Source organism: Varanus komodoensis, unplaced genomic scaffold (assembly GCF_004798865.1).
Source record: "Varanus komodoensis strain SLA01 unplaced genomic scaffold, ASM479886v1 scaffold2, whole genome shotgun sequence".
Classification (NCBI taxonomy): Eukaryota; Metazoa; Chordata; class Lepidosauria; order Squamata; family Varanidae; genus Varanus; species Varanus komodoensis.
The window spans coordinates 24,652,379-24,671,810 of NW_025335568.1; the positions used below are offsets into that span (position 1 = coordinate 24,652,379).

The 19,432-nt window shown below is 34.8% G+C and overlaps 1 protein-coding gene across 3 annotated transcripts in view; it reads left to right on the forward strand.

Moving 5' to 3' along the window:
- LARP7 (La ribonucleoprotein 7, transcriptional regulator) overlaps positions 1-18,838 on the forward strand; it is a 28,015-nt gene extending 9,177 nt beyond the window's left edge. For 2 of the 3 annotated variants that reach the window (XM_044428899.1, XM_044428900.1), the window contains 8 exons: positions 488-596; positions 1,966-2,337; positions 3,541-3,679; positions 8,771-8,928; positions 10,299-10,417; positions 12,499-12,658; positions 14,624-14,715; positions 18,607-18,838. In XM_044428899.1, coding sequence (XP_044284834.1) covers positions 488-596; positions 1,966-2,337; positions 3,541-3,679; positions 8,771-8,928; positions 10,299-10,417; positions 12,499-12,658; positions 14,624-14,715; positions 18,607-18,687 — 1,230 coding nt within the window. In that variant the 3' untranslated portion in view covers positions 18,688-18,838. The remainder of the gene's footprint in view (positions 1-487; positions 597-1,965; positions 2,338-3,540; positions 3,680-8,770; positions 8,929-10,298; positions 10,418-12,498; positions 12,659-14,623; positions 14,716-18,606) is intronic. The other variant, XM_044428901.1, reaches the window with a different exon arrangement.
- Positions 18,839-19,432: the final 594 nt, after the last annotated feature.

Sequence of the window (19,432 nt, forward strand, 5' to 3'; positions counted from 1 at the left end):
TTTTACCAAATTCCCCTTTCTCTCTGCAGCTCCTCATGCTCCACCCCATCTACAGGGTTAAGAGTTCTTCTGAATAGTCTAGGGATGCTTCAAGGAGATGGGAAAATCACTAAACTCACCCCTTTTCCCATCTCCCCAGTGAGAACTTCTGCCAGATTGAATCCTGTACCATGAAATGACAACTCTGGTTCAAACCCTTTGGTTTTTATGTAATGAGAGGAACACATGCTATACCTTGGTGTTCTATTTTTGTTCCTTATTTCAATATCTGTATCATATCAGTGCCAGAGAGTGAAAATTCAAGTATAGCATAAATCTATTGCATTGTGAAAAGGCTCCCTTATGTCCTGTTGCAATTTTCTAGTCAACCAGAACAAATTCAACACATTCTAGATATTCAGGCATGTAAAGAAGGCACCCTAGAAATGAGTGGAATTTAATTTTTTAGTAACTAGCTATTTTATATTCTTTAAATTTCACATGTAAGTTCTTGAATAACCCACCAGAAGATGCACCAAGAAAACCTGGTATATTCCCCAAAACAGTAAAAAACAAGACTGTTCCTACGCTGCCTACAGATGATTCCACTGTAGTTGGTGAGTATAAAGGTAATAGTTTTGTTCACTGATTTTCAGAGGAGAAAAGTTTTCTGTTACAGTGATAGATTTTTATATACTGCTGGAAGGTAGACATTTGTTCTTGATTGTGGATCAGCACCATCTTGTCTACTGGCTTCTGTGTATCCTTTCTTGGTACCTGCTCAACCCCTCACCTTTTAAAAATAATTTTCAGGTTTTGGGGTAAGTTACTTATCCTTTGTCTTACTACATGTTGTAGCCATTTTGTGTTGGTGCCCACAGCAATTTCTCAAATGGTCAAAAAAGGTCTATGTTCCAAAAACTTTGCCTTGTTTTAAAAAAACCAAAAACCTGTTCTAGATCCACATATAGGAAATGTTAGCATTCTGAAAGAATTTGCAAACATAACCATCATTTCACTCTGCAAAAAAATGCTAATTTCAGCAACATGTGTTAATAGAAAGCGGATCACTATCTCAAAGGAATTTGGAAGTTAGATAAGTGGATTATTCATACAATACTTGCCCATGAATCAGATATCTAACAAGGATGTGCCCGATGCTTTTTAAAAAATATATATTTTCATTGTTTTCTTAAAAGAAATAGAGTACAGAAAAAAGAATAAAATGTAAAGGAGAAATAAGAAGTGCCTGATTCTTGTGCCCCACTCCCATATTCAGTGTTGGAGAAAAGGAGCCCTAAGTGTTTATAGATGTGAGCACATAGGGTTCTATAAGTCAGGCAGGAACTCTCATTTGCCAGAGTTCACATAAGGAGACTTATGTATCAGAGCACATGTAGACCCTTTCACCTTAACAAGCAGGCAGCTATCCAGTGGACATGCCAGTTTGGGGAGTGAGTGTGGCTGTTTGATTTGATCATTTTCACCATCATTGTGCGTCTGGATATTCATGTGAAAGCCATTATACCTACCAGGATTCCTATATACTTGCCTTTTTGATAGCTCCATTCTGTAGTCAAATTCAGTGCAATTGATGTGTCATTGGTATTAATATCCTTGAATTTAAACTTACTTCAGTTGAAGCTAGTGAAATAAAATGAATTTATGCTCTGATTTTCCTAAGTTGCGCATATGCTATTTCTGGAGTCAGGCCACATGAGGACAGTCAATGTGGGATAGTGGACAGAGAGTTGGATTGAAGAGATCTGGGTTCACATTCCCATTTCGTTAAGGAAACGCATTGAGTGATGTTTGGGCTGCTCATCTCAACTCAGTTTCTTAAAAAGAGATTAGGGTAAGGAGTTACTCCTTAAGGAAGGGAAGGAGGTAAATAGGGGTGTGCACAACTACTATGAGCTCTTTGGAAGTAGGATAAACATGAAATAAATCCAAAATATTGATACTAATATTATTCTTTTCATATAGAAGAAAAGAAGAAGAAAAAGAAGAAGAAATCCAAAACAAAGAAGGAAAACAGCCAACAGCCAACTGCAGAAACAAAAGACTTAAACATGGAGGTTACTGTAGAACACACAAGCAGGCCAAAAAGACATCGGACAATGTCGGAGAATTCTGAAATAGAATTATCAGAAGTGCAACGACAATATTCAAAGAAAGAAAAAAAGAAGATTGATAAAATGGAAAACTTGGCTTTAGGAGAAAGTAAACCAGGAAAGAGAAAGCGAAGCCACTCTGGGGATGAAGATTTGTCAAGTGTAAAGGTAAAGAAAACTTCTCAGAAAGATAATGTTCATTCTGCAAAAGAGGAATCAACAGAAGGACAAGAAGATTACAAAGGTAAGAGTGAGATCTAAAACAGATTTGAAGCAGTTTCACTGCCATGTTGAGAGTTTGGTTTTGAAACAGAGAGAGAGAATGGGAGTTTGATGTAAATGCAATTTGTCTCAAAGCCTGAGAAGAAATGGATTTATATACCATTTAAGAGAACGTAAGGATTCTATTTGTATTAAAAGCAGACAAAGTTGTTTCCTTAAGTTTTCAGATAATATGCAAATGACAAGTAATGCATCACATGTGCTTGATTCTATAACTTATACTGGCTTAGGATTCATTCTTAGAATGCCAGCTAGGAAATGATTGAGAGGCATCCCATGTTTGTAATACTGAATTACTGAGTGAATAAAGAACAATATAGAAGATACAAAATTAAACATGCAGAGCTAGCATAGTATCCTAATAACTTGACAGTATAATAATCTATGAAAAGAGAATATAAAACTGCAGAAGCCAACAGCATTTCTCTTTATCTCAAATGGGCAGTGCTGTGTCAAGATGGAACATTATGTCTACAGATATATAAATCTGTTAGTTGCTGGGTATTTCACAGCACAGGGGTCAATCAGTTTGTCAAACATTGCTGACAGTTGCTTATAGCCAGAGATTCAGGCTTTTCAGTTCCTTTGCTATTAAAGAAGTTCTGTTAAAGCTTTTACTGTTGGAGGAGGAAAAGAAAAAATCTATTTGGTATTTATTAGGATATCTAAACATACAGTATGAATGTTTTGTCAAAGATAGCATCGTGGTACCATGTGTGGTAGAGATGTTAGACAGGTGAATTCACAATTCTTTGTGATACAGTTTTTATTTCTTGATAAGTGTAAGCCAAATAGCAAAAGTATGCATGTATTTAATTTGTGTTGTTACATTTCCAGCATATACTTAAGAACTGGAGTCTAATATTAAATTAAAATGGATTGGTAACTGTTCCAAAGGTAAAGGAATTAGGTCATTTTTTGTCAGGTATAGTGGTTGATGTATCAGAAAAGGGCTAGAGAGGGAGAGGTTCAGAGCCTCATGGAGCTAACTAGGTGATCTTGGATCTGTTACTATTTCTGTGGTTAATATACATCACATGGATTAATTTGAGGACAAATGTGTGTCACGAGACTAAGGAGACAGTTATGTGCATTTTCTTGAGCTCTGGAAAGATGTGTGGTAAATCCACTATTGCTTAGAATAATTTTTGTTTTTTCCATTTAGAAATTTCCACTGAAGAAGAAAGAGATATTGGGGATAAAAAAGACACATCTCTTTCAAAATCTAAGAGGAAACATAAGAAGAAACATAAAGAGAGGCACAAGATGGGAGAAGAGGTCATTCCATTGAGAGTCCTCTCAAAGTATGTTTTGCATGCAGGGATATTTATAGCATGTGAAGTAAAATTCTAGCACTACAAAAGCAATAAGCACTGTTAGTGACTTGCAGGGTGATGTCATGTTTGCTTTTTCTCTGCCAGGAAACTGCTCTGAGATCAAGAAATTTGAGGTCTATGAGAATGCCTTTTTAGCATTCTAATATGGTCAGTAAGCCATAGTCAGATACCTGAGAGGTACTTCATATTCAGCTTCCCTTTCGATTTCAGTATTATTGTGCTTTAAATTCCAACTCAGTTTGTCTAATTTTTATTAAAATTTCAGGTACTTCTATTACACTCAAGGTAGATTAAACAGATACAGAAAATTTAGAGCCCAGTCCTGCACATAGAAGAAAACGTCATACAGCTCCTACTTTTGGAAAACTCTAGGAGTTTTTCAGTCTGGACATGTGTAGGATTGCATCCCAAAACTATTTTATATTCTTAAAGATTATGTTTTTCATAACCCTTTGTGGGGGCAGGTTGAGGAGAAGAACTTGATAGTGCAAAATCACATAGGCAGTTGTAAACCTAAGAAAAGCAATTCTTCTTCCAGCTCCAGACTTATACCTATATATTAGTGAAGAAATTTATTATGTTGAACACAGAGTCCAATCTGCTTATTCTTATGCACAAAGAATTCATTCCATCAACACTAGAAGGGTTATTTTTTAAAAAAAAATTCTAGCATATGTACATAGTTGTTACAGATTAGCATAGGCAGGGAGATGTGGTGCGGTGGTTATAGGCAAGGCCAACAAGGAAGGAATTTGAAAAGTTAGTTGGTGATTACTAAGCTTTTTTGTTTCAAACATAATATTTAAAATACATTTCTGAATCAAAGTTTCAGGATGAATTTAGAGGAAGTGGCCCTTCAGTGCTACATCCTAATCCCTTCTTTTGGTTTGTCTTATATGTAGTGAGGAGCATAAAACATTCAAATTCTTTTCTAGTTTCTCTGAAAATACAACAACTTGTATTCTTCTATTAGTTAAGTGATAGACAAAATACTTAAGCACTTTCATCAAGGTAATGTCAATAGAATTTCTAGAATATGTATTGAAATTAGTAGGATACCAATCTGCTTAGCTTTGGCTGGAACATGACCCTAATTTCATCACATCAGTTAGTTTATTTTAGGGCAGTTGCATGAATCAGTATAAACAAGTAATTATTCTTTATGGAAACATGTCATTTCTATAAAACAATTTTTTCAAAATTCATGGAACTATTCTCTTTATTTTCATAATATGCATAAACCTTAAAGAAGCAATGACTATGTCAGAATTAACTATCATACGCATTAGTACATGTTATAGTGTGTATTTTTACATTGAATATCAAATGAACCTATTAAAAAACAGTTTTCTTACAAGAATTAAACTCATGAGTATATGAAAATACACATCAGTAAGTAATTATGCATAAGCTTAAAAAAAAGCCAAGTATCTAATTTCATTTGCCTGTAATGTCTAAATATGACATTATGGAAAGCGTTTTTAAGTCCTCAATCCAATATGTTATATTAGATAGGTGATGTCTTTCCAGCAGTATATATCAGTCTTTTAGCTGGTGCAGAAAATCCATCTGTTGTCCTTGTGTTAACTTCCATCCATTCTAATAGACTGTATGCATTATTCTTATATCTCCATCTAAAATGAGACAACTTTTGGAATAGAAGTTGTGAATAGAAGAAGCATTAGCTGCATTGTATCTCCAACAGTTAGCCAACTTGGACAAAATCATATTAAAAAGACTCTGATATCCAGTAAATAGGAAACCAAAGGTGAGAATGACAAAACTCATCAGTATCCATTGAATGAGCCAGGTTAAAAATCAACTCTGCCCCATATGCTTTGCTTACCAATTTTTAAATTTGTGTTTTCCCATAGTCAATTTAGTATGAGAGATGGATCAAGTAGATGCCATATCTCTTTAATAATTTTAGGAAGAACTATGCATTTTAGGGTGCTAAGAACTTAATGCTGTACATTTTGAGAAAGGATCAAGCCATAAATATTCTAAAACTGACCAAGGTAGATAGTCTAATTTGAGCTGGAGAAAGAGGCATGCAGAACTGGTCGATAAATAAGCCCTGCAATACAAAGCGAGATCTGAAAAGCCAAACCCACCTTGGAAAATGCAAAAAAAAAAAAATGTGGAAGAGAGGTTCCCCAGATACATTTTATGAAATAGAGTATTAAGTTATATTTAACATGCTGAATATTACAAGTGTCCAGATAATTTTTCTGAATGGCTTGTACTCCATCACCATTGCTAAAGTGCAATTCCAGATTTTATACAACAGAGGTGCATATTAGCAACAGTAAAGGATTGTAGCAAAATATCACAAGCAAGATCTGTTTTTCTTTGTGCATTGGAGGATTCTTGTAAGCTTATGAGAGTAAAAAAAAAAAAAAAGCTATATTGGTTTTGACCAGGTAATCTCTTTGACATATCTTCCTTGGAATGAAAACTTATATTTATTTGAAGAACTTCTGCATGCAATCAATATAGTTACACAATCCCACATCTTCCATTAATAAATAAATCAATCTTTGAATTTTGAGTAGTTATAGAATGAACCATCACTAAAATATGAAAGCACTTTTTTAAAGGAACAAAACAAGTACTTCCACATTAAAGTGGTGGATAATCCTTTATCATGGGCTGACAACTTCTTTTCCTATAAAAGACAAAGTCAGGTATATGCAATTATTTTTTTAAATGTACATACAACTTTTATAGTAAATATGTATTTATAGAAATACTGTTGAAGTCCTAACATTTTTGTCATAGAAACTATATCAATCAAAAGCAAAACAGGCAATTCACAATAATATTAAGATCTGCATGGTGTTTTAGTACACAGACTGAATTACAGTCAGATGTGTGTTAACTTTTTGAACAAGCAAAAGATAAGAGAATTCTTGTTAGGACCTTTCCCCGCTACGACTCTCATGAGGGGGAAAAAGTGTGGAGGCAATAATTATGTTGTCTTAGACTCCTTGGAGGAAAGGTGAAATCTAAATTCAGTACACATTGCAGATTATTGTCTGTTCTGAAGCTGTGATGCTAAACATATTTAGATGGAAGGTAGACTGAGATAAATAAAATTTGATTCCAAGTAAGTTTGGGATGCTGGTATTTAATGGAAATGAATTACTGAGCTGTATTTAGAAAGAAAAGGGTTTGCCACAACTGAAGTATGAAAGCCCTTTTGCTCTGCAAGGCTCTGTATGAATGATGCAGTGGTACTTTTCCAGTAGTCACACTCTAATTTTTCTGTTTACAATGGTGGTAATCAATGTAGAAAAACTAGCTTTGATACATTTGGAGGTTCTTTTCTTTAAAAGTGGATATTCTAGATAGATTGTGCCTTACTTGCCTAGTTCCAGAGTTTATGCACACCTTCCTGGAAAATTGAAGAGCATAGAATACACGTTGCAGTTAAGTACATTGTTTTGGTAGTAGTAATTTCATGATGTGAAGTGAGCAATCATACAGTAACACTCTAGTTACAATTAAAATTTGTATGGGTGTTAAGATTGAGTTCAGGATTCACCTCTGCTAAAACATGGAAGCACTTACTTTTTTGTGTATACAGAAAGCACCTCCATGTTAAAGTAGAAGGGGTCCATTTAAGGCAGTACTTCTTTCTGTCTGAACTCCATATCCTTCAATGTTCATCCAGTACATGGAATCTAGGAAATAAACTTTATTTATATGAGGAGAATACTTACCTTGCTCCTTCCCTTAGATATTCTTTCCCCCCCAGCTTCCTGTAGCAAAGGGCTGCCTTCAGTGTCTATTTATACTATACCTTACCAAAGAGGGACATAGTGTCCTTTTATCTCAGAGTCATTATGTAAATCTTTTGTTATTTAATGTCTTTACTCTGAGAATGTATGTTCTTGGGTGGGACTAAGCCTTTGAGGTTTTTTTTAAAGTACACAGTTACCAGGATCAGCAGTTAAAGCCATTACCCAAAGAGATCATTTTAAAAAGAAGAAGCAGCTCTGCTTATTTGATAGATTAGATTAGATTAACAATGGATCATTCTTCTAACAGCATGATCCTCATTGTGCTCCCACTAGCAAAGCTCTAGCTATTTGTAGAAACATTTTCATGTAAACTGAATGTAATACAATTTTGCTGTTTTTCACCTTAAAAAATGTTCCTTTCTTCATAGTGTTTGGGAAGTTTAACTAGTTTTCAGATATTTTTTTCCCAAGCAAATGTTATTGTTAAAAACATTTTTTATGATACCTTGACATGTAATAGAAAGTCGATATGGTATGGTGAATAGAGTGATGGACAGAGAAGTTCTGGTCCCATGAAACTTACTGGATGACTTTGTACTAGTCACCTGAATCTCAGCCTAACCCACTTCACAGGATTGTTCCTGTGCGGATAAAATGAAATGGAGGAAGGCCATGTAAGTCCAACTGCCTTGAGTTTCTTGCAAGAGGAAAAAAGTCAGTTTATAAATGCAACATAAAGAAGATGTGTGTTAATCTACAGATTGAGAGTGCATATCTTGGATTTCCTAACAATTAATGCATAATTATTACCTGTGTGCTGATCCTTAGTATGCATTAAGTTCAGACCAGCATCCATCTACTGCAGCATCATTATCTAGAATCAGTAATATTGAACTAACCTGATTGCTTATGACTTTTGAATAATTCCTTCAGCTCCTATTTGAACCATATAATAGGCAGGTAATCTCTTTCTGTACAATCTTTTCAGGTACAAGCTGGAGCTTTCAATAAATCCAGTTTTGTAGAGATTGATTAAAGGTTTTGTATAACTTAAAATGTGCATGTTTGTACACCATAAAAAGTGGATCCAAATAAGATATCCCTTAATCTACTCTCAATTTCATTTTTTCTGAAAGCAGTCTGAATGACAAGCAGCATGGACCTTGAACCCATACATAGAAGGAATGATCTGGGTCTTCTGCTTTAAAAAAATCTTTGCAAAGTGATTTGTTTCTGATCATATGAATAAGAATTGTTTTTAAAGTGTTGATACTGTATGTTTGTTAACATTTCTGAATCCTGATATCTCTAGAAATGACTGGATGGAACTGAAGAAAGAATACTTAACCCTGCAGAAAGCCAGTATGTCATCTTTGAAAAAAGCAATGGCCCAAACAAAACCCATAACTGTTCAGGAAATGGAAACAGATGCCTGCGTACCAAAGCAGCCTGCAGCCAGAAATGGCAAAGGTAAAAACTATTGTATATTCCTTCAGAATTTGTATTTGTTTTTGAGTGGAAGACGCTGATGGAGGGAGGTTTAAGGAATTTGAATAAGATTTGATAATTACGAACTTGGTAATATTTTAGCAAGAGTAGAAAAATGAGGAAGGGACAATGTAGTTTCAGATTTTGAAAATATTCTGTACATCAAAAAAGCCTATATACTGTAATAAAATATCACAGAGTTAGAGTGCAATCCTATGTATGATCAGAATGAAAAATATTCAGTGTTTAGGACATCCTGTTTAAGATGTATAAGATTGTTCCTTTATGTGTTTTAGAAGTTCCTCTATGTTTTAGGAACTGATAAACACATATCCAGCATCTAATTTGACCCCTATATTATATTTACACGCTAAAGGTTTGATGTTCATATTGCATATAAATCTATATCTGAATTGGATAATACAAAATTAGTACTAAATTAATCCTCTACCTGGCTGTGCAAATGGAAAGGTAATGCACTTGTTTTTATTCATTTAGTATTAATCTGTAGTTTAGCATTACATGTAAACAGTGTCAAAGTTTGTTTGTGTCTTCTAACCAAAGGCTGCAATCCAACGAAATTATTCTTACAATTTTTCAAATTGATTCCAAGGAAAACTTAAGTGCTATTCAATCTTTCCTGCAGTTCTTCATAGCTGATATAGGCCAAAGTTAAATTAACATCTACTGGTAACTCTGGATATTTTGTAGTAGTATTTAGTAGTCTTTTACTTACTAAACATTAACAATAAATTAAATCTCCACTCTGAATAGGGCAAAGAAAATGGAGAAAATCTGGCGGAGGGGGGAGGAATGAGTTAGTGAATGAAATAATTTTCAACTCTTAAACAGAAAATATTTTCCATGTATGCTTGGATCCTGAATGACAATTTTTAATTTCAGTGAAGTTGGTGGATCTTGGGAGTCCAGCAAAAGACAAAGCAGATCCTATAAGTTTGAAGTCTTTCCATTCTTGATCTAAAGCGAGACTGAGACTGAGTAAAATTACATTATGTTCAGATGTAATAACTTATTTTTGTACTGATTTAATGAGGAGCTTAACTTTATTTACCACTATTGATACAAAGCAATGAAATCTACCAAAATTCACTTAGCATTCAGAAGAATGACTAGAAAATTGGCTGTGCACTATTCACAGGAATTAAAGGTACTACTGGTTGCATTACTTGTGCTTGTAACTCAGACCGACAGGTTCTCGGTTTCTGATAATGCTATTGTAGCCAATGTAAGAAGCAGTAAAGTGTTTTACTTGTGTAGTTTTGAAGTTGTCCAACAGTAAATTAATAACATGGTGAACTTTGATTAAGGCTGCCTTCCTTTTCAATTAACAGCTTCCAGTGATGGTTCGGCTCCTGCTGAGAAGGTTCATACAATGGGGCCCCAGTTTGAGGGTGGAGTAATTGTGAAGATCATTAGTGCTGAGCCTTTGCCAGGCAGGAAGCACATCAAGGTAATGCCTTTGTAATCACAGGCTAACTTTTTCTTGCAAATCTTTTTACTTGTTGAATACATCCTCTATATGCATTTCTGATCGCAGCTTAGATGTGCACATGCCTTGAAGAATATCTGTTAATGGACTGTTTCATTGAAGAATTTTCTGAGAAAATGTAGTTCAAAGCAAAACAAATACAAGAAAACTTCAAATTTGTGTACAGGAAAGAGCTAATCTGTGCAAATCACTTTCTGTATTGGTATATTTCCCAAAATGCTTCCAGAGATGCATGGTTCTTCCCTTTTCCAATGATACTTTTGGCAAATGAATTTGCCTGAACTTTATTGTTCAATATACAAGTTTTTACATATATTTTTATTTATAAAGTGCAGAATGACAAGTGATACGTATTTATAATAAAATAGGTTAAATGTTTGAAATACACCAAACCTCGTGTGCATGATGGTTGCATTATTAATTCTGAGGGAATAAATCCCCATAAGTGAACTTTACAACTGAGTTATCCTATCTGGAACTCATTCCTGATATTTGGTCCTGTAAGTTACTGTGAACTTTCACTTTGTTTTTATTCCTTTAATAGCATACTTCAGGGCTTTAAAAATAGGTAACATATAGCCTTTCTAAAAATTGTAACTATTAGTTTTTGTGTAACATCTTTTGTCAGACTTGCCTGATAATGGAAACATTTGAAAATTTGGAGCTATCTTATAAACGGTTCAAAGGAAAAAGGAAATGTATGTCCTTAAGACAAATAGTTAAATTTAGAAACTAAAAAAACATAAGATACAGTAAGAGTTGTCTTACCTTTTTGCATTATGCATTTTGCAGACTAAACTTTTTGGACTATTGTATCATAAATATTATACTAAGTGCTTAGCAGAACAATTTTTACTTCTAATTTAGTCTTTGTTTAATCATGTAATGAACTTTTCATTCTTGTGCTTTTTAAAAATCTTACTTAGCTATTCCTTAAACTCTCTCCAACCTTCAGTGAAACACCTTCAGCAACATACAGCCTTGATAGATGAAACAGAGAAATTAGACAGTTTTTATGTTAACAGACCTTGAAATAATGTGTGTACTAGCTCAAACAGCAAGAAATTTACCCTCAGAGAACTAAGCTTTAGTTTCAGGTCATATAAGATAATCTTTCTACTCGTGAACACTACCATCACCTTTATGTCTGAACAGTTCAGCTATAGACATGACAATTGAGCTATTGTATGAGAAGCATATGATGTTACAATGTATGAATGTTTTGCTCTTCTGAAGAATTGCGTAATACAATGTTGTCTAGTGTCCTGGTTTTCATCTTTGCTATTTATATGGTAACTTTGACACCTGAATACTGAATGTGTGCCTGATATTGCCTAGAGAAGCAAATGGGATAAGATACCTTTTATTGCACCAGATTCTGTGTTTGACTAGCATAAATAAAGATCTTCAAACAGTGCATAACATTTAATGCCTGGTCAGAAGAAGATGTTTTAAGTACAGCAATTGCTGTTGGTTGTTTTGGCATTGTAGCAACTTTTTTATGTAAAAACAGTGTTGGCTTGTGATACGTGTACTAATCAGTATTGTTCAGTGGCTAAAGAGCTGACTTCTGAAAACAGAGAACCTAGATTTAAATCACTGGCTTCTCAGCTTCATAAGAGATCATACACCAATTTTCCAGCCTAGTCTACCTCGAAGGGTGACTAAAAGACTGAAAGTTTTTCAGAAGCAAGACAAGATATAGGCCAACTATTTTGCTGCTTTTTATTTTATTTATGTAATACAGTGCCTGCAAAATACATTTATAATGCTTCGGGGAAGGTATACATTTTCCTGAAATACAAAAGTAATATGCACTATATACAATTAAAAGTACAAATGGGCTTTTCTTTTTTAAAATACATATATAATATAAGGCTGTCTGGCCCATGCATGAACAGAATATTAGACTAATTAGGTCTTTGGTCTGATTTATCACAATTCATCCTATGCTTTTTACTGCTGTGATAAATGATTCCACACCATTTTAACAGCTAGGCAAAAATGACTGTTAGTAATTACTGTGATGTCTTTTGTAACAGGATATATTAGCAACATTAGCTAATGTTGCTTATGTTGATCTGCTTGAGGGAGATACAGAATGTCATGTGCGACTTAAAACACCTAAAGATGCAGAAACTTTAATAAAATCGCATAAAGAACTGCAGACTAAAAACAACTGGAAACTTGAGATTCTTTCAGGTGAGTTTTATTTGTCTGAGTATTTCAACTCATGTCCATATTATGATATATTGTGCCATTAATATTTTTTCCAAACCATTTCCTAATTTAACCAGGGCCACACAATGTCAGAAGTGCATTTTTGTGCCTGTATCCCTGCCTCAGTATATGTATCAATCTGTATCTCTGTTTGGAAGGCTTATTTAGGAATGAGGGGGTACGTATCACGTCACTTGCAGTAGTAACTATTGCTTTTATGTAATTCCAACTCCTAGAATATATGTTCATTTTAGGGAGTATATACAACAGTCCATTGCTATATGGACTAGTGGATTGAGAAAAGTGTGTTTGAGTCATGACATGATGAATTGTATTCAGGAATGCACTCCTTTATACTATATTTTTCTGTGCTGCTTGGGTTTATATGGAGTGAGAATCTTGAAGCTCAGACTCTGTTCAATCTTCCTTGGATTCTTCCCTTTAAATTTCAACTATTTTTATATATATAGGGGGTGTATGTATGTGTATATATACAAACTTGCCACAATAACATGGGTTTAAAGGTTGAATATCTAAAAGCAAGTCAATTAATATAAAGGAGCAAAGCACCAGCACAGAGATTGAGTTTTCTTGTTCCAAAGATACACTTCAGATTCATGTATGAGATTGATTTCACACCAAACTCCTATGAAGTATCAAATCAGAAGGTGGTTTTGGGTTCATATGTTTCTTCCTTGCTTCTATTCAAACATTATAGTGCAAGGGCCCATGGACACCATAGGAACAGTGGACAGCTCCAGTGGTATCAGTGAAGTGATTTCCCAACATGGTGTCCATGGATAGATGATTTATTTTTCCTAATGTTTTTATATACAGTAGGACCCCCGTATCAGCACAGGTCAGTTCCAAGCCCCCAGCAGATCCCTGAAAGCACAGACTATAGTGAACAGTATTTTATATATACAGTATACCATATACATTTATTTTTTCATAATTTTGTTCATTCTTACCTCAGCATATGATTTTTTCCCTAGTCAGTTGAGTATCTTCGCTTACAGAAAACACTTTATTACTTCCTTTGGCACTTAATGGCAATTTATGACTTCTTTTTCAGGCTGAGGTCAACCTCAGTTAACTGAAAACATGGCAGTGAGCCAGAAGATGGGGGAGGGGTCTCGCTGTACATACCTGAAAGGTTAACCCTAAGTCTTTCTAGAAGGTATACATAGGTTTCAATCAAAGCAAACCAAACATTCATTTGAAGTTGGTGTCTGTAGGCCACCTATTCATTTATCATAAGTATTGTAAGGTTTCCAATCAATTGCATTATAGAAGATGAATGTTTAGCCTTCCAGTTGTAATATCAGTTTTTAGTAATAAGAAGGGCATAGCAAATTATTCCATTTTAAAGTTTGCATGAAACAAGGAATAATTTGAAAGTGTGTATCAGTATATAAGGACTGTTCCAGTATGAAATTTATCTGTGTAATAATCTCCCCAAAAGAAGCAACTGCTGAACAATGTCAGAAAATTTCATTAGCTTACCACAGTGTCTGCTATTGAACAATCCTTGAGAAGCTGTGAGCATTTTGTGGTGAGGCCCATATCAAGTAATCTTTACCTTTCTATCACTGTTTAAAGTTTTTGAAGACCATTTGCCAAAATAGTTAATATTTTAATATCTGTATTATGCTAGTTTTCATCTTAATTAATTAATTTGATCCATGAGGGGTTAGGAATTACAATGATTTCAATCCTTTAACAGAGGAGGGAGAGCCAAAAAAAAATGATGTTGGAGTTTTATACCTTTCAGTTGGAAACTCATCTGGGCCAGATATTCATACTCAAAATTATTTTCATAATTTCCTCCCTACAGTTTCATACAGTTGTAGAAATGATAACATAGTCACATAGCCATGTCAGCAAAATGGTGTTGTCTAGGTGCAGTATAGGCATAACACATTGTTGCAACATTTTTTCATTAAGGTGATAATGAACAGCGATATTGGCAGAAGATCCTTGTGGATCGACAGGCGAAACTTAATCAACCACGGGAAAAGAAGCGGGGCACAGAAAAAGTAAGATCAGTGTTCTCTGACTTCTCAGTTATTGGTGGTAGAAATTTAAAGAGTATATGTTTTATATGGACAAGATCCTAGATTCAATCCGTTTCACCTGAAAATCCTCAGATGCTGCTAGCAATCATGGTAGACTGAACAAGATTAGATAAACTAATGGCTGGATTTGATATAAGGCAACTGCATGGGAAGGGGAGTTGTATTAGAGCACGTGCTCTGTATAATTGCTTTATGATTTTTCTCAGCAACAAAACAGAGGAGTGGCTGTGAAATAGGTGCTTATAGTAACCTTCACTGACCCCAGAAGGTATTGAGTTATCTTTGTAGCAATTTTTTTTTTCATCAAGAGACATCCCCAAGTTAGTCAATTCTTCTGTTTCAGGACTTAAATTAATATTGAACTTCCATTATTTTGATGCTGGATGAGAGATGTTTCTGTGGATACATTTCCATGGCCGGAAAAGGTTGAGTGCCTGAAAGTCAGGAGTATGATTTGCATAAAAAATTAAAAATAAACATTAGAAAACTAGAATTAGTATTTTTCAAAATAATGTAAGGTGATTCAGTAACTTATAAACTCCAAAGTTCTGATAAGTTTAACAACCTTTTGTCTCATTGCCTGTCCTTTTGGAATACACGCAGTTAAAATCCTGAAAACTTTGCAATCTCCTTGAAAAGCTTCTTGTGGTGTTAATTTCCCCAAGTAGGTTTTGCATAACCATGAACTACTTCAGTGTTAATGGTTGTTACAGAGTCATGTAAATGATCATCTTGAATGAGATGGTCTTTTCAAGGACTTGAAATACTGGATGTGCCCTAGGAAAATGGAACCTTTGTCTTTGTTATCTACATTTGGTCTGAAAGAAAAGGACTGTCCTTGCAACTAACAATAGCAGTAGCTAAGATTTCCTTTCTGTCAACTTTTGTCTATAGGAAATAACTGGTTAAATCCAACTCTGGTCTAGTCTTACTTAAGAGTAGGCCTATTGAAATGAATAATGAATTAAAATGAACCTTAGGCATAATTTACTTAAGTTCCATTTATTTTAACAGATCTACTCTAACTGGGATAAAGGTTGGGTTTAGCCTATCAGTTAAATCCATAATAAGAATAATTGAAGTTAGGAGTGGGAAACTTGTAGCCTGCTAGAGGTTTTGGTCTACAGCTTACATGAACTGTAGCCAATAGCGCGAGATCATGGGAGTTTTAGGTTACACATTGCGAATTCATGCTTTAAGTAATGACAAACCTGACATTTAACACAGTTGGACTTACTGCAAAAAGTCCTTTGGGTCAATGAATAATAGACCAACAGCGAAGGATTAACTCCTCCAGCTTAAGAAGATAGCACCAATAAAATTTCACTCATTCCCTCCAAACCACAGGGGCAAAACTTACAGCAGTAGAATCTCCTATAATAGATTCTAAAACTAAAAGAAAAAGAGTGGCACTTCTTATCAATTACAGGAGAAAATGAATGAATACTAGAAGGAACAGACCTATAGGAAGCTCTTCCTACTTAGAGAGCACCACATGAAGATAAATTCCCCCATGTCTCACAAAATAGGAGTCACTGAAACCTCAGGGGAGGGTTTTGAGTTTCCCCTCCCCTGACCAGAACAGAAGTTCTCTGTAAGTGCAACTTTCCATTCCTGGTCAGCAGAGCCAACAGCAAAGGAATATCAAACAGTAATATCCTTGTACTGGGGGACCACAGTGCCTCATAGAACGTGTAGCAGAACCCAGCAACCAAAGGACACCTTGGTCAAAGTATACCTGTCAAATTTGTAATGCCGGATAAAGGTAGAATGAATGAATCCAGGTAGTAGCCCTGCAAATAGCTTCCACAGATGCTTGAATAGTTAATACAGAAGGAGCTGTTGTGTTCCATGTACCGAAAGGACCATAATTTCCTCTAGATCAGGTTTGCCTGAAGAATAGTTGGTCAAGGATGCAGGCTTTGAACCCACTGGCTAATAGTGCATCTGGCCACTTGCCACCCCACATCCCCCTGTTTTTTGGAAGCCAAAAGGCTGTCAGAGATTCCAATGTCCTATGTACATCAGATGTCACTTTTAGTGCTCTCCACACATGTCATTTATGCCACAAACACTCCCTCTGGTGGGAATTATTGGAGCAAAAATCAGGCAGGACAGTATTCTGAGATATTGGGGAAAGGTGTAATTTATTTTAGGAAGAAATGCTAGATTAATATGGAGAGTCATCCTGTGACGGTGAAAAATGCACAGCCCCTCCCAGACAGAAAAGGAGTTCCCCAATCTTCCTAGGTGATTGCCACTAGGAACTCCAGCATTCAAGTAAGCTTTTTTCCCCAGGAATAGAACAATGAAACTCAAAAGGCAATTTGGTGGGATCCTGGTATACTACATGGAAATTCCAGTTAGGGAAATGATGCATCAAAGGTGAAAATAGAAGAACCACCTCCTTTAGAACCTTTCTGAGGGTAAATCTCAGCAGCCCCTTTAATGTATCCAAAGCTGCTATTTAATTCTTTAAGAAGTTGGCAGCTAAACCTTGCTCCAGATCAGTCTAATGTAAGGTTAGCAAATCAAATATCCATTTTCTCCTACATCACCTTTAGAACAAGTTCTAAATATTTGACTAATTTTGTTGCTAGGGACCTCCCTGAAGGGCTAGGGTGGTAGAAGTTGCATATGCTGTTGCCATTCAGCTTCCAGGCCCAAAGTGGAACCTTAGTCAGTCATCTGCTTTGATCATCCCTAACCCATGCTATAGATTGACAGTGGTACAAACTTTGACAGTAGGCTGCTGAGTACCTTTGTTGGGCAGAATGGAAAACTGAGGAAAGAAAAAGGGGAAGGTATGAAGATGCTTTTAACTCTTCACTTGTATTTTGTGTGAATATTTGCTGTTCTAGTGGCACTGATTTTGTGATGACTTAACTGTGTTCATGTTTCAGGCTAGCTGCAGGCTAAATTAAATGTAAATGGGCATTGATAGCGGTAACAGTAATAGTTCACAGAGCAGTACATAATAGTCAGCCTAGTGTAGTAGCTAAAGTATTTGGTTCAGACTGAGAAATCGGGGTTGAACTCTGCTCATTTATAATGCTCACTCAATATGTATCTTAAGTCCTATTCATTTTAATTAGTCTACTCTAAGTAGATCTAATATTGGATATCACTGTGAGTGATCTTTGTGAGCTAAAATGCTTAACACATTTTATAAGGTTGTTGTGAAGATTAATGGGGAGAACCATGGATGTCACTCTGTTCTCCTTGGAGAAATGACAGGATAGAATATAATCACTAATTGCAATGGAGCTTATTCATATCAAGGTATATGTAGGTCTGTTAGTTACAGAAACTGTACAGTAGCTTACATCCACTATGTAGTCTTTTCAATCTGGACAATTATTTCCTGTATGAATTTCAATCTTACTGTGCTTCTTAATAAGGATAGTATCTTACCTTATCCTGTTTCTTTTGGCTGTATTAGATATTTTAAAAACTCATGTTGTCATTAAAAAAAACTCTGTAGGACTTGTGTTCAATACCATTAAAACATTGAGATTAAGATCTTCCGCTTTTTAAAAGTAAATACCTTGAGGATATGGAATTAATGGGTAAATAGCTCAACTTTTTTTAAGGATTAGAAAAATCCTTTGTTAATTAGGTGTTACAGTTCTGAAGAGGGACAATGGACAATGTTGCTTTCAGCTATTTAAATGTCACCATTAAAATCAAATGAATTTAAAGTTCTTAACTTTAGCTGATTTGTCAGAATAACAGCATGGAACTTTGTTTTATGAAGGGTTTACTTGCAAATTTGAGGCTAATTGTTGGTCTTTATTTGTTCTGACTCTGACAATAACTGAAAAAAATTTTTTCTCCTTTTTTCTTACGTAGTTAATTGCAAAAGCTGAAAAAATGAGACTAGCGAAGACACAAGAGATAAGCAAGCATATCCGTTTCTCTGAAGATGAGTAAATTTATATAAATTACTTATATGAAGCGCTGCTTAAAAGACGAATAAACTGTTATGAGGAAATGGTTTCTGCTTTGTAATACTATGAAACATAAATAAGATTATTGTAATCCCAGTTTCAGCTCACCAAATTAAAGTGCTACTTGGATCTGTTTTAGAAGTACCTATTAACAAGCTCTTTTATATATTTATCACAGATGTTTTGTACACTGCATTTTATAAACTGAGTTTTAAAGGTAAACGAAATAAAAAGTAGATATCTTTGTAATTAATTGATACCTGTTATGAAAGTAATGGGAAAGGGAAATCCTAAAATGCCTTCTAACGAGCTGCTAAATATGGGATGTGCTCATGCTTAACTTGGTGGTTTCTTTTATCCTTTTTCTAGCAGCATTTAGACATTCTGGATTTTTGTCAGAGTGGATAAAAATCATTGACTTAAATTTTTTTTTAAAAATTCTATTTAAAATTGGATTTTTTATTTAAATTGGATTTTTTAAAAATAAAATACTTTTTGAGGAAACATCTATCTAAATTTAGTTTTCTATTTAAGATACATTATAGTTCAAAGGTTATTCATCATGAAATAAGGAACAGTAGTTATTTGGCACAAGGCTGTATATTCATGCAATGTTTAAAGTTTTTGGTAAATGAATTCCATCAATCCATTTGCAATGTCATGCTCTTCCAGAGGTTTCTGTAAAATTATTGGGGAAATTTTTCTTTGTAGACGTTATCAAAATGCTT